A 19,573-nucleotide genomic window follows, 5' to 3' on the forward strand; every position below is an offset into this window, starting at 1 on the left:
CTATGTAAATTATAGTTTTAAATATAACTTGAATATAATTTAAAATAAGTCAAATTATTTATTTTAATTCTATGTTTAACTAAATTAGTATTTAATATTTTTATTAAAATATTATTTTAAAATAATAAAATCTAAAATATTAACAAATTTTTATTTTTAAATATAATTTAAAATTTTATCACTGCAGGAAAACACCTAGTATCGTGATCAATACTAAGACCGTGATTAAAAGTTAACAAAGGTTTTTATAAGAACTCTCCGTTAATAATGCTCTAAAACCGAGGCCCAATTCGTACTTACAATGAACCAAAGCCGCCTCCTCAACACATGACGTCACGTTGTACAAATAGTATTTATACTTAGCTTCGACTCCAAAACCAAAACCCTTGCTGATTCTCTTCGTCTTACTTCTCTTTCGCTCTAAATTTTGAGAATCAAAATCTCCATTGATCAGCGAGCAAGCATGTCTCTTAAACCTAGCGCCAGGACGGAGGTTCGAAGGAATATGTACAAGGTATCTGTGGATGCCGATGAAGGTCGAAGGAGGAGGGAGGGTGACATGGTGGAGATCCGGAAGAACAAGAGAGAGGAGAACTTGCAGAAGAAGCGACGTGAAGGCCTGACTGCTCGCTTTGCGCAGAAGGGGCACGATTTATACTCCTACGAGAGAGTATGTGCTTCTTCGTCTTCTCTAATTCTCTTTCTTCGTTCATGATTTGACTCTAATTTAGATGATGGTTAGTTAGTTAAAGACCTTTTTTAATTGTTTGTATTGAATCGAGCTCATCTTTACATGTTGGTTATGTATATTGGAATTACTAGGCATAGTCTATATGGAACCCTAATTCGAATCTGAATCAATTCGTTAGAGTTTGGTTAATATATGCATATTAGATCTAAGCATTCGTTATTAATGCAGTTGGAAAATATAACACAGTTGGTTGCTGGAGTTAATTCAGATGATAGAAGTTTGCAACTGGAGGCAACTATTGGCATCCGAAAATTACTCTCAGTTGGTTTGTGATTTGAATGATGATGATGATAGTACCAAATATCTTTCTTACTGCATATATTATTTAGTTTTGCTTATATAATTGATTTTGTAGACCATAGTCCACCCATCGATGAAGTTATTCAATCTGGTGTTGTTCCTCGCCTTGTCCATTTTCTTTCCAGTGTCGTCGACTTCTCCGAACTTCAGGTTAGAAGCATGCGTCGTTTTATATTCACGTGTAGCTTTGTGTTTCCATTAATATGCTAATCTGTTTGTTTTTTTAATACTATAGTTTGAGGCAGCTTGGGCGCTCACTAATATTGCTTCAGGGACATCTGACAACACTGAGGTCATTATTGATAGTGGCGCTATCCCCTTATTTATCGAACTTTTCGCTTCTCCCTGCTTCGAAGTCCGTGAACAGGTATGTTTTATCAAAAATTTAGGTTCACTACCAGACCCCGTTTTGAGCAAATCTGGATAAAATATTCGCCTAAAGCACTCAAATTTTTTGAAATAAATTATATAAATATAAACTCCCAAATTTATAAAAAAAATCCCAAATTTATTTAAAAAAATCTTTTACTAAGTAGCCTTCGGACCAAATAGGAATAATTCTCCTGTAGTAAAATTCTCATAAATACAAATTAAATGAATAGCCCCTTGACTTCGAATTTCCGGCTCTGTTCACTAGCAATTGTTTTTATTGAGTTATTGACATTTTAGTTCTATCTATGTCTTCTCTCCTGATTACAGGCTGTCTGGGCAGTGGGCAACGTCGCTGGTGACTCGCCAAAATTCCGTGATTTTGTCCTAAGATGCGATGCCATGAGGCCTCTTTTGGCTCAGTTCAACGAGCACACAAAGCCCTCCATGCTGAGAAACGCTGCATGGACCTTATCAAACTTCTGTAGAGGGAAGCCTGCGCCTGCACTTGAGCAGGTTGTTACATTTTTCATTTATACCCAATTTTTGGAAAATAATTTTCAAGTCTCTTCAATAATCTGATAATGTTTTCATTGAGCCTAGACAAAACCAGCTTTACCAGTTCTTGAGCGCCTTTTGCATTCAAACGATGACGAAGTTCTCACAGATGCATGCTGGGCTCTCTCTTATCTCTCAGACGGTAACGACGAGAAAATACAAACTGTTATCAATGCTGGTGTCATCCCTAGCCTCGTCCCACTCCTAGCGTTAGTATCTCTCTCATTATTATTGAATTCAATGTTATTGAATTCGCCTAACTTATTCTTTTGTCTACTTAAGTCATCATTTGCCATCAGTTCTGATTCCAGCCCTCCGTACAATTGGTAATATTGTAACCGGAGATGATATGCTGACTCAGGTGCCAGTTTTATCCATTAACTACCCATCATATGTATAAATATAATAAAAACGTCTCATGGCGCTTAATCATCTTTGTAACAGGAGGTTCTTAACCATCAAGCGCTTCCTCGTCTCTTGCCCATTTTGACAAGTACATACAAGAGGAGTATCAAGAAGGAAGCTTGCTGGGTTATCTCTAACATTACAGCTGGAAACACTAGTCAGATACAAGTGAGTATATACATTTACAAATTCAACAATTAGTTTTCTGACTCTTTCCTTCATGATGTTTTAACAAATTTTGCTGTGCAGCAAGTGATTGAAGCCGGCATTATTCAGCCTCTTATTTACATGCTTCATACCGCGGAATTCGAAATTAAAAAAGAAGCTGTTTGGGCAGTCAGTAATTTAACTTCTGGTGGCAATCATGACCAAATCAAGTAAGAAGAGTAGTCTTTTTCTTTTTTCCTACCGTCTCCTCAGTTCTTTTCAACTGAGGTACTAATTGGTTCTTTGAAGGTTTCTTGTGGACCAAGGATGCATCAAACCGCTCTGTGATCTCCTCACATGTCCCGATCCGTTGGCCGTCACAGTGATCTTAGAAGCTCTGGAGAACATTCTTAAAGTAGGTGAAGCCGAGATGAATCAAGGCAACACCGGAGGCTTTAACATTTACGTGCAGATGGTTGACGACGCTGAAGGTTTGGAGAAGATTGAGAATCTTCAGAGTCACGACAATAATGACATTTACGAGAAAGCTGTTAAAATACTCTCTTCATATTGGACTGAAGAAGACGACAATGAACATGACGCTCTTGATGACAACGGTTTCACATTTGGAAACCAAAGTGGCAATGCTTCTACAGGTGGATTCAACTTTGGTTGAAGGTCTAATCATATATTGCCTTGTAGGTCAAGCAACCTGTTTTTTTTTTTATGTTTAAGCTTGGCAGAAAATTTTGATAGAAGGTTGTCTTTGCAGATTTTAATAGTTCAACATTGATTTTGCTTAAGTTTAGTAATTTGCGGTTTTTTGGGCAAATTCAGAATTATTTATGTTTCAGACAAATCTAGTGACACCGAGCAGCTTCTAAGCTTTTCTAGTCATGCGCCACGTCATTACCAACGATGACAATTCGTCGACACGTGGGTCCTTTCACTTCTCAAAAGCTCTCTCCTTTGTCATCTAAATATATCAGAGAAAGAAACCAAAGTAGAAACTAACTTGCAAAGAATCACTATACTACTTCTAAGCGAGAACACACAGAAACATTGTGAAGAAGAAGAAGAAGAAGATGATGCAGTCCCGATTATTAGCGTTTGCTTCAGCGGCGCGTTCCCGCGTCCGACCAGTCGCTCAAAGTCGTTTAGCGTTTGGATCTTCAACGTCCGGCCGAGCTGCTGATCCGGAGCTTCATTCCGGAAACGATGGAGCTGATCCAGCTGTTTATCCGAGAGACCCCGAAGTACAAATGTTTTTTTAATCTTTATCTTCTAATTATTGAAACTTTATCTAAACCAAAATAAATTTGTTTTACATAATCACTGATTTTAAAATATATATTTTTTCTTTTAAATATTGTTTTGTTATTGATTATGCTTCAGGGTATGGATGACGTGGCGAACCCTAAGACGGCGGCAGAAGAAATCGTCGACGAACAACCACGGTCAAGTTTAGAACAACAACCGCTTAACCCGCCAAAATCTCCACGCGCCACCGCGCACAAGCTAGAGAGCACTCCAGTGGGTCGTCCTTCCGAGCCTAATTTCCAACAGAAGCGGAGAAGAAGCACCGAGGCCTCTCCACCTTCACTTGATTGTGCGAGCTGCGTCAGCTTAGACGAGGGAGAAGAGGAGGAGCGAAGGCGGAGAGAGAACGAAACAGAGAGCGACAAAGAGTATTACGCACACCACAAAGCGTCTCCGTTATCCGAGATCGAGTTTGCAGATACTAGGAAGCCAATCACGCAAGCTACGGATGGAACGGCGTATGCGGCGGGAAAAGATGTGATCGGATGGTTGCCGGAGCAGCTTGACACGGCGGAGGAAGCTTTACAGAGAGCTACAATGATATTCAAACGTAACGCAGAGCGCGGGGATCCTGAAACGTTTCCTCATTCTAGAATCTTGAGAGAAATGAGAGGCGAATGGTTCTAAACTAAATAATAATAAATGTTTTGTCTGAATAAACTTGTCATGTTTCTCTGAATCTTCTTCTTATAACAAACATAGAGGTGGTCTTAAAGCAAATGGTTATTACAAACATGAACTTCTTAAGAAACTGTATTCATAAAATTCGATTACAGAATTACTTAAAAAACTGTATTTTATCAAATCTGATTACAAACATGAAATGAGGCAGAGAGAGAAGAATTCTCATGCCTTAAGGGAACTGAAACGGTCTTAAGCAAATGAGTACAAACATGAATATGAATTACTTAGAGAAACTGTATCAATAAAATCTGATTACAAACATGAATATGAAGCAGAGAAAGAAGGATTCTCATGCCTTAAGGGAACTGAAACTGAGAAAAGTCCCGTCTCCCTGCAGGAGGGTTGATATAAACCCATAGCATAGAGACGATGATCGATAACAAACCCGACCAGACAAACACAATCGTTGGAACTCTCCCTCTTCTTCCCATCAACCCTTTAGCAAACGGATACAAATGACACAGCACCCAGAAGCTGAAGAACACTCCACCCACAAGCTTACTCCACTGCGGAAACGGACTGTACAGAGTCCTCGCTACCCCAACCGCAATAGCAATCATGTTCACCATCATGATCGTCAACGGAGGAACCATCAGAAAGCTCCACTTCACAAGGTACAGATCCGCAAACTCGTCGTCTCCATCTTCAGGCGTAGATGACTTGGAAGTCAAGGTGAACGAGATATCAACTCCTGCAATGACCTTGAGAAGACCTTGGAGAACGGCTGCAGGATGCGCGCTTGTTCCACCAATCACCCAAAACTGCTCGTTCCTCCACCACTCGTGGAGAGTAACCCCAGACCACTTGATCTCAAGGAGCGACAGCATGCAGAGAGTGAGTGTTATCGAGAGTAAGAAGATGAGGAACGTTATGTCGAGGGACTGGACTATGAACTGTCCCGAGAAGAGTGAAACGGCCGGGAGAATGCAGTAGACGATGAGGAAAAGCGATGTGAATGGATACATCCCCACGTTGAAGTAAGCTACTCTCTGCAAGAACTTCATCCTACGCGTAGCGAACACAGCGTTGTTCCTTGAGAAGAAGATCTCTACTGACCCTGTTGCCCATCTCAGAACCTGGTGAAGCCTATCCGTTAGATTGATCGGAGCTGTTCCTCTGAAGGCGTCTCGTTTCGTCACGCAGTAGATAGATCTCCATCCTCTGTTGTGCATACGATACCCCGTGACCACATCTTCCGTTACGGAACCGTAGATCCATCCAACTCTTTTGCCCCACTCGGTTTTATCCTCGTAGAAGCAAGAGATCACACTGATTGCTTCAGCTACCGTGGCTGCATCCAAAGGTTCTCGTGGGACAGCAAGTGAACCAGCTGGTCTACTGTTCTTGCCTTTGCCTTGCAGGTCCTGTAAGAGCCTCCCTTGGTACTCAGCAACAGGGATCGAAGCGACGAAAGAGTTTGAGTTACCGAATCTCTTTGGAAGAAGGAGAGACTCGATGTCTCCATCATCGTTCTCTTCTCCGTTGTTGTATTCTCCATTCATAGCCAACGAAATCTCATCATCTTTCTTCACAGTAGCTTTTGGTTTCCTTAGTGACAGCTTCACCTTTCTTCTCCCAAGCCAGCCATGATGCTCGGTTGCTCTCGGCGGGCTAAAACCGTAAAGAGCCGTTCTGCGGAAGATGCAGCCAGTTCCCACGTACATTGGACCTTGAAGTCCATCCAAAGCTCTCATACTAACATCAAAGAAGACAGTGTTGTGGTTTGCGTAACGATCATTTGGGTCGATACCTTCAAACCTCTGAGGGAACTGAACATAGCAGATTCTGTCGCCACCACGATCAAGCATGAAGCACATCCCTTCTCTCAAGGCCATGGAGTTGTAGATGTAGTGGTCACAGTCGAGATTGAGGATGAACGGTCCGTTAGACATGATTGCGCTGGTTCTGACTAAAGCATTCATAGCTCCAGCTTTCTTGTTATGGTCATAACCTGGCCGCTTCTCTCGAGACACATAGACTAGCATGGGCAGCCTGATGTCAACTTCTGTTGTGTCAATTAAGTTCTCAGAATCTGCTTCAGATCCATAAACCGGTTCTGCATTAGGAGGAGCCAACATTGCCTGCAACAACCCCATAAAAGCATAAGTATTGGAACACAATTAAATCACAAACCTAATAAAACAATGTCGTTACCTGAATGATTCCAGCATGATCTCCACGAGAGTTATCAGTTTCTCCAGAGGACCAAGTCCCTGGCCAGTGAGAACCATCAGACATCCAAGTGGCCTTTGCAACTTTAACAGCCTCTTCAGGATTGCCTCCCATCATCATCTCCATCTGTTTCTTCTTAGCCCTTAGCTCCTCGTGCACGTTATAAGCATCAGACCTCCTCCTAATCGCCTCAGGCAACGAGTTGATTCTCACTTTAAACTCATCATACTCTCTCTTCACTCTCCTCCTCTCCCTCACAAAATCAAGCCTCACTTTGTTCTTGAGGAAGTTACGCTTCTGGCCAAAGTAAGCCTCAGGGTTCCTCGGCTCTATATTATGCTTCCTGCAAAACGGCACCCACGTGCTAGCAAAGCTAGCCGTCTGAGCCAAGGCCTCGAACGTCAGCAAAGCTCCTCCGTCGTCTGACAAGTAGCAAGCGAGCTTCTCCACAGGGTAATCAACGGCTAGGATGGAGAGGATGGTGTTGGCTGTGACCAGAGGCGGCTCCTTCTCAGGGTCTGCGGTCGAGACAAACACATCGATACCGGGTAGATCGGATCTTCCTTTGGGGTTTCTGAGGTTGGGAGACTCAAAACGCTCTTTAAGAACATCTAAATCGGTTAGTCTGTTGACAGGACAGAGCTTCGGAAGCTGGTCCAAAAGCCAAGAGAAGGCGAACCAAAGCTCACAGACCGTTGAGCTTCCCCACAGAAACATCGCCTCTCGATTCGGGTGGCGGATCCTCCACGTCAGGAACAAACCAAGTGCCACCAAACGCAACACAATGAGTAATCTGTTTCAACCAAATCAGACCATATATTAAATCGATTCCCTCAAGCATAACTAAATTAGAAAGATTTGTTTTTTTTTTTTATAATTAGAAACATTTTGTTATACCTGTAAGGACTGATAATAGCAGCAGAGACGCTGACTTTCCTAGTCAAAGGTCTCTTGCTTCTCTCCCCAAACTCAGGTGGCTGTTCATACCCACCCGACCCGATTCCATACCCGTCTTTAGGCCAAACCGCGTTTCCGTACCCATACGTCCCTTTAGTCTCAAACAACCAGCGCGTGTGATCGAAATCCCCCGTCTGGTTCTTAAACGACTTCACAACCGAAAGCCTCTTGTCAAGCTTCGAATCCGCCATCTGAGGAAGAGGTTTCGCCTCGTCTTCATCCTCCTCCTCTGTATCATCCTGATCATCATCGTTGATGTCTTTGTACGGCTCTTTACACCCAGGACACTTCCCGCCACCGCTCGTGATGCAATCGAAGTAACAATCTCTACAGATTCTAAAGCCACACTCGCACCTCCCGTGAACAACCTTCTCATCACAACCTTTCAACCAACAGATCTGACCTGATTTTTTCTTCCCCGAATCAGCTTTCTCCATCGAGCAGTCGATGACGTGGCCACGTGTCACCGATTTAAACCCCCCGGTGAATATCGTTCCCGAGAGGAAGCTTCTGTTCCGCGAGTCTCCTCCTTCTTCGGCGGTGTTGCTCTCCTGCGAAGCGAAGACGGTCTGGTGATCCGGCGTCGGCGGAATGTGAACGGTGTAGCTCACGACGCAGTCGGAGTTGTTCGTCGTCTCGGCGGTTAGATCCTCCACCGACATCGAGCAGTACCTTCCCGCGCCGCTGGATCTCCGGTTCCCGCCGCTGAGGGAGCTGCGGCGAGGTCCTCTTGAGCTTAGAGGAGAGTTCTGGTTGTTGGAGACGGAGGCGCGTGGGGCGGGACTCGTCAGGCCGAGGCTCCTGTCGCCGGAGCCTTTACATGGCGTCACGGTGATAGTCACCGGAGAAGAAGAGCCAGCTGGTGGTTTCACCATTGTTAACCTCGGAGAGTTATGAGAGAAGAAAGAAAAAAAAATCAACGATCCAGATCTGGTGAAGCTAGTTGGAAGCAGAGCATTTTAGTTTCGAAATCTAGAGAGAGGGAGAGGGATATAAAAGGAGAAAGGGAGTTGCTATAAACGGTCGAGAGATCTGAACCGTTGATTTTCTTCGCGTTGCAAACTGTGAGATCGGACGGTGGTTATCTGTTCTAAACGGTAAGTTTGAAAGATCCTGTGGGCCCAGGGAGATTTACAAAGCACAAAGTCAAAATATAAGTGGAATAAAAGAAAGAAAAGTGTTTTATTTCTCTTTTTGCAACGGTCAAATAATTTATATTGGAGTATATGCTTTCTCATCCCATGTGATTTCATAATTTTGAACTCATTGGTTTGGATTTTGTATGGTATTGTGATGCTAATCTAGTAGATAATCATTTCTTGAAATACGATGGTAGTTTTATGAATGATAACTCACACTTCTTGATAATTTTTTTTATTTTAAACTCACACTTGTCTGCTTGTATATCCTAAAATGGTTTAAAATTTGGTTCCTTGAGTGCGACAAGAAAACTTCCTTTTTTAAAAAGAAAACTAATTTATCTGATAAACACCAAAAAATTTGAATTCATGCCATATACTATTGGCTAATGTATTATGTATATATCTTATAATGTTATCATGAACGTGTTTTTTATCAGCAAACTTCAGAAAGTCACTATAACAAATTTAAAAACTAAAAGAAGTTATTGTTATAACGATGTTAACCATTTTCATAACCGAGACCGAATCTATAGTTAGAAAACTTTAAACCAGCTCTCGTTACATTACGCATCCCAGACAACAGAATCACCAAATGGAATAAACTTGGTATAGGGAAGCTCAAATTTTATGGGAAAAAAAAAAAAACGGCAGATGCAAATAATGTAGTGACGGAAAGAATAAACCTGACATCATAACGAGACTATTAACACCAAATGATGCATGTCTAGTTAGTTACCTGTAACAGAGACTCATCTTTATACTCTCACTAGTGGGCTTTTATATATAGGTCTTTCTTAGACTAAGCCCATTTAAACGTTATCAAACCAGGCCTCGTTTGATAATTACTTGGGGAACAATGCAATGAATAAATATCCTTCCATTTTATAAGACCGAAGACACTAAAAGACACAAACGCCCCTGATCTACCACGCGGGTTGAAAAGTCCACAAAAGGGTCGGTGTAAGGTTATTTAAATAATTTCCCAATCCACGAACTCTTCTTGTCAATTAAGTCTAGCTCCATTAAAAAAAAGGAAAGGTCGGGCATCCCTTTTTTTTAATATAATTTTATTTGGCGTTTTCTTTCTCACGCTTCTCCTAAAAGCTGACATGTGCAAGTAAACCACACGACGAAGAGTTCTACTTTACCTAATCAAAAGTAGTTTTGTCCGAGAGACTATATAAAGAAGCTCGAGGTTTCTTGGGGAGATTCAGAATCGAATAAGATGGACGACGATATGTGGGCTGTTTCCTCTTCTGGCTCTTCCAGAAGCCATCGATCAGCAGCAACCACTGCTAAGTACCAATCTGGTTATTATCCAAATCCCCTCAAATCCCTAATTTTGATTTCTAGGTCAAAATTCGATTTTATTTTAGGCTTTAATTTTCTTGTCAATTTCAGGTTCTTATCTAGATTCGGTAGATTTTGAGGAAGATGAAGACGATGTTGAAGTGGATTACCCATGCCCGTTTTGCTCCGATGATTATGATTTAGTCGAGTTGTGTCACCATATCGACGAAGAACATAATCTTGAAGCTACCCATGGGGTATGTCTGATTCACATCCTAATCTACAACATTCAAGTAGTTTAGCCTCTGATTAGAGCTTACATATGTTTGCTTTAGAGGCATTGATCAGTTAAGCTTGTGTGATGGAACACTTGAATTGAAGCTTTGATTGGTTTAGAAAGATGAATGCTTTACTTGTGTTGTTTGTGATTTTTGTAGGTATGTCCGGTTTGTAGCAAAAGGGTGAAGATGCATATGGTGGATCATATTACCACACACCATAGAGATGTCTTGAAGATATCCTTTTTCTTCCCAAGAGTGTCTCTTTAAGCATAATTCATTACTAATAGTGATTAATGGATGCGAATTTATTTGAGTTCCCTTGACAGAAAATTTTACAGCGGGCAGAAGGAGACTTACGAGGAAGATCCATATTCTTCATCGGATAATTATCTTCAAGATGATCTGTCTCCATCTATGAATCATCATCATCATACTTCTAAAACCGATCAGTTCTTGTCTTTCCTCAACAATTCTCCATTGCCAAACCAAACCAAGCCTGCGCAGGAGGTTGAGTCAAGTGTTGAAGACAAGGCTTTGGTTGAGGATTCAGGAAAAGACAGGAAGCTGTCAACGCCTTTGTCGGATAGTGAACAGCTGGAGAAGGCAAACAAGTGTGAGTTTGTACAGGGACTATTGTCATCAGCCATGTTTGACGATGGATGTGACTTCTTCTGAGAAAATAAAGATGCCCAAGGCTGTAATAGCATAAAAGGCTGGTCATTGACATTGTTGTAATTTTATTCAGTCTATTTATTGTATATTTATCTTTCATTCAGACACGAGAGTAGACTAGTTTCATAATACAAGCCTCATTATCTTTCCAAGAATCTTCCATTGTACAGCTCTTGTCCACGCTAATCTATTGCCTCGAAGGTATAAGTTAAAACTATATACGCTAGATAAGTAACAAGCATGAGTTAGCCATCAAGCCCGTCTAGCTCAGTTGGTAGAGCGCAAGGCTCTTAACCTTGTGGTCGTGGGTTCGAACCCCACGGTGGGCGTCTGTTTTTTTAGCATCTTCTGATGGAACTTGAAAAACCAATTCTCTGCAGTTCAACTGTTCCAAAAGCTAAAGAAACTCAAGTTCCTGTGAAGTGTTATGTTTCTTTTGATAAAGGGTTTCTACGAAGTTGTAAACTTGCGTTGACTTTATATATAGCTCTCCCCCAGAAAAAGACCTCACAACTTTGTGTCTTTGTTAATACAGCGGTCTTTGATAAAATCCCCTTTCTGTTCAATCTGCTTGTCGTCCGCGATCAAGAACTAGTAAAGGACTTTAAAAGGTTTTGCATTTTCTACTGAGAAATGCTGCTATTAAGACTCAAAGGAAACGTTCCACATAAAGATTTTAAATTTAAGGTTAATAAGCTGCAGCTAGTTATATTGATGCAAATGTGCGTGTGAATCAGATTTAAGTGAACAGCGTAAAGCAATTTAAGAAGTAACATTCAGGAAAAAAAAGACATAGTTTCGAAAAGTAGGTAAACTGATAAGCTAAAAATCTGAAACCATAACAAATATGTTTTTGTTGGCAACAAAAGTATTTCAACAAACCAAAATTCATAAAACATTCAAAAAAAACTTCTTAAAGTCACTGGTCTATATAGCTTGACGACTATATCCTCTTCACTTCTTGGACTTCTTCTTCGGTACCCTGCACAAGCAAAGAGGACCCATAAAAGAATTAATATACGTTAAAAACAAAATGAAACAATGCTCAATTTAATATACAAGTTGAGACCACACTTACTCTGTGGTTTGAGCAGTAGTTGTAGCAGCAGCAGCAGCTGGTGGTGCAGTTACAGGCGCAACATCTCCTCCAGGACCCTACACCAATAATATAACACACCCAGAGGTATAAGAGCACTGTAAACAAATTCAAAGAAACCTCTTTAATATGGCGGTATGAAGTTAAAGTTTATACCTTCGCAAGACGCTCTTCTCTCCTAGCATGTTTCCTCTCTCGGCTAGCCTTGTTCTTAGCCCTCTTAGCCTCAAACTGATCAGACAAGGTCTTCTCTCTTGCCTTCTCAGCCTTGGACTTGTGGATGCTCTCCATCAAGACACGCTTGTTCTTAAACACGTTACCCTTGACACGCATGTACATGTCATGGTACATGTGCTTGTCAATCTTCTTCGACTCTCTGTACTTCTTCAGGAGACGCCTTAGAACACGCATCCTACGCATCCACAGTACCTTCGTCGGCAACCTAGCTTCCCTGGTACCCTTCCTCTTACCTGGGTAAAAACTCATTATTCTCGAATAATAAGAGACAAAGCCAAATAGGGTTTTTAAGGGATTGAAGAGTACATACCGTATCCAGAGTGACGACCCTTCATCTTGGCGATCTTCATACGGCGAGCCCTGGAGCGAGAGTGGATCTTGGTTGGCTTCCTGATGATGAAACCATCATTCACCAGCTTCCTGATGTTTTGTCCTAATCATTTTACAAATACTAAGCTTTAGTTAATCAGATTTAAACATGAGCAGACGCATTAATAATAAATATCATTACTCAAAACAATAAAACATAACTCTTTATACATTAGTGATACATAAACCATTTCCACTTTCTCAAGGCACAGCTCTAAAAAGCTTATAATTAAATAATAAAACCAAACAGCTGTAATAACTATGAGCTTTGTGTTTGTAGATCATTACAACGAGACAGTGATTCAGCATAGCCAATGGATTACACTACAAAGTCTTAAGTAACTCATGTTTCTACTACTACAATCGCTGGATCGCAGACAAAACACATGACAAAATGTAACACAAGAGAGAAGCAAAAACATACGAGAGTTGGCCATGGAGATGTCGGAGGATTCATTCGGATCGAGCCAAACCTTGCCTTTCCCGCACTTCATCACCGACGCGGCGAGCCGCTTCTGGATCTTTAGAGACACCATTTTTTGCTGCGCTCCCTTACCTGGAAGATTAGTGTGGCGGAGAACGGATGAAAGAGTTTGTGTGTATTATATATCATTTCTCTAGGGTTTCTTCTCCTCTTCGAGATAATCCTTTGGGCTTTTGTTAATAATACAGGCTTTTCTTAAAAGCCCATTATGAGCCTTATAAACAATACACGCTACGTACTTGCGTTGACATCATCTGTTGGGTAAGACCATCCCCAACGGAGGTCCAAGACGAGTCCTTAGCCCAAGTCCTTAGCCCAAATGGAATATAATATTGTAATTTAGACTTAGATTTTGACGGATCAGTCCGTAAATAAGGGGTAGAAGGATCAAGTCCTTGTGCATGTGGCATCTAATGGTTGGCTCGGTGAGCTATTGTGTTCGGTTTTGTGAAAAAAAAATTCATTCGCGACCAAAGGCGAGAAGAAAAAAATCAGAGCTCGAGACGAAAAGGCGATTTCTCTCCATCGTCGATCGTCTTCTCCCGTGATCTTCAAAGGTAAATAGCCTTCTTCTGTGGTAGATTTAAGGATAGGTTAGCTTTCTTGTTGTTCGTTTTTCCGTTTGAATCAATTTGGGGATTTCTTCGATTTAGGGTTTCAAAAAGTTTCTGGTTTTCAATTCATTTTCAAATCGTTTTCAATTGGGGATCTTTTGGTTTGTAGTTAGGGTTTCAATTCGTTTTCGGTTTCAATCGATTTAGTTTGCTCGAAAACTCATTACTCGTTTTCGGTTTCAATTCATTTTCGTTTTCGGTTTCAATCAATGTAGCCAGTGTTTCAATTCGTTTTTCGGTTTCAAACGATCTTCTAGTTTGTTCTTACGGTTTCGAAACACCAATTGTTTTCAGTGAAGATTCGACATCGATTTGTTTTCTTATACTCGGGTTTTGTATGTGTTTGCCTTATACAAAACGTATCTGTATGGTTTGTTGTTGCTTATCTTATTTTATATTTAGCTTGAAAACTCATTACTCGATCCCTCTGTTAGCTATATGTGTAGCTAGTAAACTGTTTAGTTGCTTATCAATCTAAGTTAATGTGTACTTAAACTCATTACTTGCCAAAAAAGATCCACTATCTGAGATGGAAGAATCTCTAAAACTGAAACTCATGTATGAGATGTTATGATGCTATTAAGGTATTAATGTCCGTAAGAGGTACGCTCGAGTAGTTACATCTCGTCTGGTGCATTGAGTAGTTAGATGTTCAAAGTATTTGTTACATGTGCGCATTGATTTTATTATTTACTAACTCTTGTCTTTGTCTTGTTTCAGGTTCAGCAGTAGGACATGTGAACCAAGTCACGGGTGTATTTGGAGTTGCGAAGTTTTTTGTTGTTTTCCTCAAGTGACCAGAGTCACGGGTGTGCATTGAGGTTGTATAAGTATCATTCTTTGCTTGCGGAATTAGATATCTCTTTTGCTGTGCTTCCTCTCTATCAAACTTGTCTCCTTTTGTTGTAATCCGAAGTTGTAATCTTGTTGCTACAAACTCGAAGTGTAATCTTGTTGCTACAAACTCGAAGAAGTTTGCTTCTCTTTAGGTAACTTCTCCAAAGTTGTAGTCTTGTTGCTGCTTTTGTTTATTATAAGAGTTTGCTTCTCATAAAAATCCAATTTGCACTTATATATACATTTTTGTTTCTCATAAAAATCCAATTTGAACTAAGTTTGGGTGTTCTCATATAGATAAAAAAACTATACATAATTTTCTAGTAATACAAAAAAAAAAAGTTATAGATAAAAAAAACTATACATAATTTTATAGTAATAAAAAAAATAAGTTATAGATAAAAAAAACTATACATAATTTTATAGTAATACAAAAAAAACTAGTTATAGATAAAAGAAACTATACATAATTTTATAGTAATACAAAAAAAAGAAGTTATAGATAAAAAGATGCAGAGCGGACACATGTAAAAGTTGGCATACTACCTCACAGACGGTATATATCCAAAATGATCAACATTTATCCAATCTATCAAACTCCCTCAATGTCCTAAACAAGAGTTATTTGCTAAAGTTCAAGAAGCAGCCCGAAAAGATGTGGAGCGGGCTTTTGGAGTATTTCAAGCTCGATTTGCGATTGTCAAAAACCCGGTTCGTACATTGAACAAAGAAAAGATAGGGAAATTATGAGAGCATGTATCATACTACACAATATGATAGTTGAAAATGAACGAGATGGATACATGCGGTACAATATATCTTAATTTGAAGAAGGAGACGTCACCAGAAGTTCACAGGTGGAAACCAAGAGGCCTACAAATCTGAATAATATGTTTCCCAATCGGAATGATCTTCATGATGAGCATATGCATGAACGATTGAAGAATGATTTAATCGAAAATATTTGGAAGAAATTTGGTGATGAAGATTAATAATTAGTGTATCTTTATATCTTTATATTTAATCATTGTATCTTTATTTTTAATCATGTAATTAATAAAATTTCAATTTTAAAAAAAAAATTAATATTTTTTTTTCCTCAAAACTCCATCTTCGGGAACACCATTGGACGACCATTTTTGATTCGAATCCTTAACTATTCAAAAAAATATATATATATTACTAAAATATTCCTAAGGATTCATTGGTGAACCTCACCGTTGCATATGCTCTAATCCCGTTTATTATTAAGGTTTGTTTTCGTTTGAAATATTCTCGATCACACGTTACCTTACTCAACAAACACTCTGAAGAAAGAAACTGTTTACAAAAATTTAAAAATCATGAAAATATATTCATAAATATGCAATTATGCAAATGTTTTATCTTTTTTTTAAGGTGAACTCTTATCAAGTTATAACTTTAATCTAATGATAGTTTGGTTGTCTTTGAAATTGTACACAAAACTAAGAAGAAAAGCTAGCTACTTGGCAAAATTGTTTCGAATGATGAACGTTGGTAATAACTTATATGATCGTCTCAAACTGCATAGCTTAAAATATTGAGGCATATTAAAATTAAAATTACTAGAATTTTTGTTTCCTAACAAGTATCGATCAAACAAATCACTATACAACTTTTGTTTTATTCGTGAAACCAGTCACCACTTTTCTTTGTATCTGAAACAAATAGAAACCAAAGCTGCCTTTACATAGGGGATGTCAATTTGAATTTAAGACATTTACAGGTGGCAATGTAAGAGGGTGAAGAAATATTCTTTTTAACACAGGTTTCCAATGATATGATTGGTAGAAAACCAAAAGAACCGAACAAAGATAATTGGAGAAGTTCTCAAGATGGAGAAATCGATAATCTCAGCTAGCGTGACTTTTTGTATCTGCTTGTAGGTTAAGCTGAATTTAAGAAACAATATTGCGATTCAGGATAGAAACTGATGGTTTATTTTAATTGTTTCTTTTGATCGGTGCTTTTTGAATAGAAAAGGATTTTTATACGCAAAATGGATACAACCAGCCGAAGCGTCTATGTATTATACATTACCCAAACTCAGAAAAAGTAAAAAAAAAAAAAAAACAAGTTAGGAAAACAACATTATCAAAAGTCTGATATTCCAATGATTATTTCATGTTGATAAACTTTCCAAACTAATCCACAAACAAAACAAATGTTTGTGGAAACTTTTGATTTTTTTCTTCCTTTATTATATTATTTAGACCAAAAAGCTTATTTTGGACACAGAGGGAAGTTAACCTTTCCACCAAGTATAACATTGGCGTTGTTACAAAGAGATCCGATCAAACCACCTGACGCCGATTGATGTCCTCCTTTGTTGCCTACGAAGTTTAAGTTCACATCCTCGACTCTGACTCCTTTACACGGTACCGATTTGCTGCACATGAACTGAACAAAATCTTTTGTAATTGTTGTTCCTCTTACACCCTTGAACAACACATCGCTTATGGCAACTCTTGACTCCTACAAAACACAAAAAAATATATATTTCGGTAAGCTGCTGAACGGTGAAGATGTTAATATCAGTTTTGGTTTTAAGATTTTCTCCGGTAAATATGTATACTTACCCCGCCTCTTGAACCATAGTTTTGGTCAATGATGATTGGGTTCTTGACGTTTTCCATGATAATATCTTCAAAATGAATGTCCACAGCCTTGCTTGGTGTCGAACCACCCCAACTCTTGATTCTAAGACCATTGTCGGTATTTCTCATTGTGCAGTTCCTAAAGTGAATGCCGCTAACGTCCTCCTCGTTGAGGTACTTACCAAGACTACCAACACTGAGGCCGTGTCCAGGGCCACAAACCACACGTTCGACGGTTACATTGTTGGAACCACGACCGACTGAAACACAATCGTCTCCGGTCCCTATAAAACTGTCTAGGATCCTAACGTTGTCGGCATTGCTCAAATGGATACCATCGGTGTTGGGACTTTCAGCAGGGGCGATAATCTTAATGTTGTGGATGTTGACATTCACGGTTTTCACCAAGAACATGTGGAAGGCCTTTGCGTTGACCGAGCTAATGCCGCTGACTTCAAGATTTACTATGTTTCTGAATTTTAGAGACTGCATGTATACATGTGATTAGTACACAACATATTAATACTTGGATGATATATGTGTACATTAACTAATTATTACCGTTGGGGGAAGATTGCATTTAAACTTTTTGCCACAACCATCTGCTGCCCATACTGCTTCACCTCTTCCGTGAATTATGCCAGGTCCGGTGAGGTGGACATTGTCGACACGCTCAAATAAGATCCATTCAGGGGTTGCGAATCCGCTTGTTGTAGCACTGATCGTGCCTTGAACATTGACGGTCACTTTGCTTTTGCATGGACCGGCGAAAATAATTGGACCAGCCAAGAAATTTCCTTTAGGGACTAGTAGCGTTGCTGGTACAGGACTTGCACACACTTGGATCCATGCTTTCAAAAACGCCTGCATATTTGTATTTCTATATTAGAAAAGTTCCAAATTACACAAATACTAGTAGTAATTACAAAAAGAATCTAAGAAATCTTACCTTGAAAGTATTGGTGCGACCATCTCCCACTGCTCCAAACTGAGTTATATCAAATACGGTAGGGTTGCCAGTAAGTTCACGGCCGCCTCCAAGATATTCACCGTTAGCCACGCAAGAACCAAGTACCAAGGCCATTATAATGAATGAACCAATATTAGTGTTATTTGCCTTAGCGGCTAACATTCTTGCGTTAGCCATGGTGATAATATCTTTTTATTTGTTTTTGGTTTTTTGTACTTTTAAACAAGTATACACAAATTTAAAAGTGATTTGATCATAGGAGGATTCATGATGTTATATAGGTTAGTGGGTATGCTATTTTTGGATTCAAATCTATTTTTAAGATAATGGTTTTAGGGAAATACCAGAGTGTGTGGTTTCATCTTCTTTTGCGGATGTTTGACCACCTAATGTTAGCTAATAACAAATCTAATTTCACGGTCAGTTTTGCATATGAGAGGAAAAAACGAGCCTACTCCTTTTATAAAAAAATTGTTAAATCTATTATCAACAGAAAGAAAAAAAATATAAGTTGTAATATTTTCAATATGAAAAATTCGACATCATAAGAATATAAAAATAACTTAGATTCTATTTCTACCATTGAGGCTCCTACGCTAGCTTTCAAACTGCCGCTGCATCAAAACTAAATATGTTGATTAAGTGGTTAGAAATTATCAGCAAAACTCAGTTAATTACCCATCTAAGATTGCAAGCAATTACTTGCAAATGATCTACCGCATAAATGGTTGGAATCATGTTTTCTAACTTGGTAAATTCTTCATCTCAGTCAGTGAAGTTTTCTATTATCCTCCATTAATCATGTTTGCATTATATGGTCTCATAGCAAAGTCATGGTTTGGCATTAAAATAACAGATGATATGAATCAACCGAGTCGTAGTATTATCTTAGCTAAAGAACTAAATATATGAATGTCTTAAAACTCAGGAGTAACCACAGTAACTTGAGTGACTAGTTACTTCTGGTGGCATTCTTTACACAGATTTTAACCTCGCAAGTATCTTAAAGACTCTTGAATAAATAGTACGTACTAAAAAAAATGCGACTAGATATTTAATGTTTTGCAAATCTAGGTCACAGTCGGTCGTTTTTGGACCGTTCTGCCTTGAGATGGCTTTCATGACAATTAATTTTAACGTTTCTATATATCTGACAAAAACTATGATAATTTAACAAGAGAATTAATTCTAACACACGATTACTTGCTGGTGGTTATGTAATCTATCCAGAACTGACTAATCATAATTATAGAGGCTTATTGTGAAGCTGATCGAATCTCAACGGCTACAATCACTAATT

At 39.2% G+C, this 19,573-nt stretch overlaps 6 protein-coding genes, 1 long non-coding RNA gene and 1 other non-coding gene across 8 annotated transcripts; 5 read left to right on the forward strand and 3 right to left on the reverse strand.

The window, feature by feature from the left end:
* The first annotated feature begins 117 nt into the window (after positions 1-117).
* On the forward strand, positions 118-3,295 carry LOC106400112 (importin subunit alpha-6-like). The gene is made up of 10 exons (XM_013840520.3): positions 118-670; positions 920-1,016; positions 1,107-1,201; positions 1,287-1,418; positions 1,751-1,936; positions 2,024-2,187; positions 2,261-2,339; positions 2,423-2,551; positions 2,633-2,760; positions 2,840-3,295. Exons 1-10 carry the CDS (start codon positions 464-466, stop codon positions 3,204-3,206), a joined length of 1,584 nt encoding a protein of 527 aa, XP_013695974.1. The 5' UTR covers positions 118-463; the 3' UTR covers positions 3,207-3,295.
* A 221-nt stretch (positions 3,296-3,516) lies between these two features.
* On the forward strand, positions 3,517-4,529 carry LOC106401519. Its single transcript, XM_013842055.3, has 2 exons — positions 3,517-3,786; positions 3,926-4,529. Exons 1-2 carry the CDS (start codon positions 3,616-3,618, stop codon positions 4,475-4,477), a joined length of 723 nt encoding a protein of 240 aa, XP_013697509.1. The 5' UTR covers positions 3,517-3,615; the 3' UTR covers positions 4,478-4,529.
* Positions 4,530-4,628: 99 nt separating this feature from the next.
* LOC106401518 (cellulose synthase-like protein D5) lies at positions 4,629-8,636 on the reverse strand. The gene is made up of 3 exons (XM_013842053.3): positions 7,604-8,636; positions 6,689-7,499; positions 4,629-6,615 (listed from the first exon to the last, which is right to left on the reverse strand). The coding sequence occupies exons 1-3, from the start codon at positions 8,536-8,538 to the stop codon at positions 4,831-4,833; spliced, it is 3,531 nt and encodes a 1,176-aa protein (XP_013697507.1). The 5' UTR covers positions 8,539-8,636; the 3' UTR covers positions 4,629-4,830.
* Positions 8,637-9,815: 1,179 nt separating this feature from the next.
* On the forward strand, positions 9,816-11,203 carry LOC106397126 (protein DEHYDRATION-INDUCED 19 homolog 2). The gene is made up of 4 exons (XM_013837683.3): positions 9,816-10,115; positions 10,207-10,352; positions 10,533-10,610; positions 10,713-11,203. Exons 1-4 carry the CDS (start codon positions 10,031-10,033, stop codon positions 11,049-11,051), a joined length of 648 nt encoding a protein of 215 aa, XP_013693137.1. The 5' UTR covers positions 9,816-10,030; the 3' UTR covers positions 11,052-11,203.
* A 101-nt stretch (positions 11,204-11,304) lies between these two features.
* Positions 11,305-11,377, forward strand: TRNAK-CUU. Its single transcript has one exon. It is a non-coding gene; the product is annotated as a tRNA-Lys (tRNA).
* Positions 11,378-11,801: 424 nt separating this feature from the next.
* Positions 11,802-13,419, reverse strand: LOC106401623 (60S ribosomal protein L19-1). Its single transcript, XM_022703560.2, has 5 exons — positions 13,175-13,419; positions 12,692-12,814; positions 12,301-12,614; positions 12,127-12,203; positions 11,802-12,030 (listed from the first exon to the last, which is right to left on the reverse strand). Exons 1-5 carry the CDS (start codon positions 13,284-13,286, stop codon positions 12,003-12,005), a joined length of 654 nt encoding a protein of 217 aa, XP_022559281.2. The 5' UTR covers positions 13,287-13,419; the 3' UTR covers positions 11,802-12,002.
* A 1,034-nt stretch (positions 13,420-14,453) lies between these two features.
* On the forward strand, positions 14,454-15,646 carry LOC106401624. Its single transcript, XR_001280495.3, has 2 exons — positions 14,454-14,837; positions 15,320-15,646. It is a non-coding gene; the product is annotated as an uncharacterized LOC106401624 (long non-coding RNA).
* Positions 15,647-16,786: 1,140 nt separating this feature from the next.
* LOC106401622 (exopolygalacturonase clone GBGE184-like) lies at positions 16,787-18,530 on the reverse strand. Its single transcript, XM_013842162.3, has 4 exons — positions 18,253-18,530; positions 17,865-18,167; positions 17,286-17,789; positions 16,787-17,181 (listed from the first exon to the last, which is right to left on the reverse strand). The coding sequence occupies exons 1-4, from the start codon at positions 18,448-18,450 to the stop codon at positions 16,930-16,932; spliced, it is 1,257 nt and encodes a 418-aa protein (XP_013697616.1). The 5' UTR covers positions 18,451-18,530; the 3' UTR covers positions 16,787-16,929.
* Between the last annotated feature and the right edge of the window lie 1,043 nt (positions 18,531-19,573).

Source organism: Brassica napus, chromosome C5 (assembly GCF_020379485.1).
Source record: "Brassica napus cultivar Da-Ae chromosome C5, Da-Ae, whole genome shotgun sequence".
Classification (NCBI taxonomy): Eukaryota; Viridiplantae; Streptophyta; class Magnoliopsida; order Brassicales; family Brassicaceae; genus Brassica; species Brassica napus.

Excerpts from the sequence above, each read along its gene's own strand:
- LOC106400112 (XM_013840520.3), top strand. The coding sequence starts at position 464 with ATGTCTCTTAAACCTAGCGCCAGGACGGAGGTTCGAAGGAATATGTAC. Across the intron at positions 1,419-1,750 it reads GCTTCGAAGTCCGTGAACAG|GCTGTCTGGGCAGTGGGCAA; the intron begins GTATGTTTTATC and ends TCCTGATTACAG. Across the intron at positions 2,340-2,422 it reads GAGATGATATGCTGACTCAG|GAGGTTCTTAACCATCAAGC; the intron begins GTGCCAGTTTTA and ends TCTTTGTAACAG.
- LOC106401519 (XM_013842055.3), top strand. The coding sequence starts at position 3,616 with ATGATGCAGTCCCGATTATTAGCGTTTGCTTCAGCGGCGCGTTCCCGC. Across the intron at positions 3,787-3,925 it reads TTTATCCGAGAGACCCCGAA|GGTATGGATGACGTGGCGAA; the intron begins GTACAAATGTTT and ends ATTATGCTTCAG.
- LOC106401518 (XM_013842053.3), bottom strand. The coding sequence starts at position 8,538 with ATGGTGAAACCACCAGCTGGCTCTTCTTCTCCGGTGACTATCACCGTG. Across the intron at positions 7,500-7,603 it reads GCTATTATCAGTCCTTACAG|ATTACTCATTGTGTTGCGTT; the intron begins GTATAACAAAAT and ends TGGTTGAAACAG. Across the intron at positions 6,616-6,688 it reads ATCATGCTGGAATCATTCAG|GCAATGTTGGCTCCTCCTAA; the intron begins GTAACGACATTG and ends GGGTTGTTGCAG.
- LOC106397126 (XM_013837683.3), top strand. The coding sequence starts at position 10,031 with ATGGACGACGATATGTGGGCTGTTTCCTCTTCTGGCTCTTCCAGAAGC. Across the intron at positions 10,116-10,206 it reads CACTGCTAAGTACCAATCTG|GTTCTTATCTAGATTCGGTA; the intron begins GTTATTATCCAA and ends TGTCAATTTCAG. Across the intron at positions 10,611-10,712 it reads ACCATAGAGATGTCTTGAAG|AGCGGGCAGAAGGAGACTTA; the intron begins ATATCCTTTTTC and ends AGAAAATTTTAC.
- LOC106401623 (XM_022703560.2), bottom strand. The coding sequence starts at position 13,286 with ATGGTGTCTCTAAAGATCCAGAAGCGGCTCGCCGCGTCGGTGATGAAG. Across the intron at positions 12,815-13,174 it reads CATCTCCATGGCCAACTCTC|GACAAAACATCAGGAAGCTG; the intron begins GTATGTTTTTGC and ends TAAAATGATTAG. Across the intron at positions 12,031-12,126 it reads ACTACTGCTCAAACCACAGA|GGTACCGAAGAAGAAGTCCA; the intron begins GTAAGTGTGGTC and ends TTGCTTGTGCAG.
- LOC106401622 (XM_013842162.3), bottom strand. The coding sequence starts at position 18,450 with ATGGCTAACGCAAGAATGTTAGCCGCTAAGGCAAATAACACTAATATT. Across the intron at positions 18,168-18,252 it reads GTCGCACCAATACTTTCAAG|GCGTTTTTGAAAGCATGGAT; the intron begins GTAAGATTTCTT and ends ACAAATATGCAG. Across the intron at positions 17,182-17,285 it reads ACTATGGTTCAAGAGGCGGG|GAGTCAAGAGTTGCCATAAG; the intron begins GTAAGTATACAT and ends TGTGTTTTGTAG.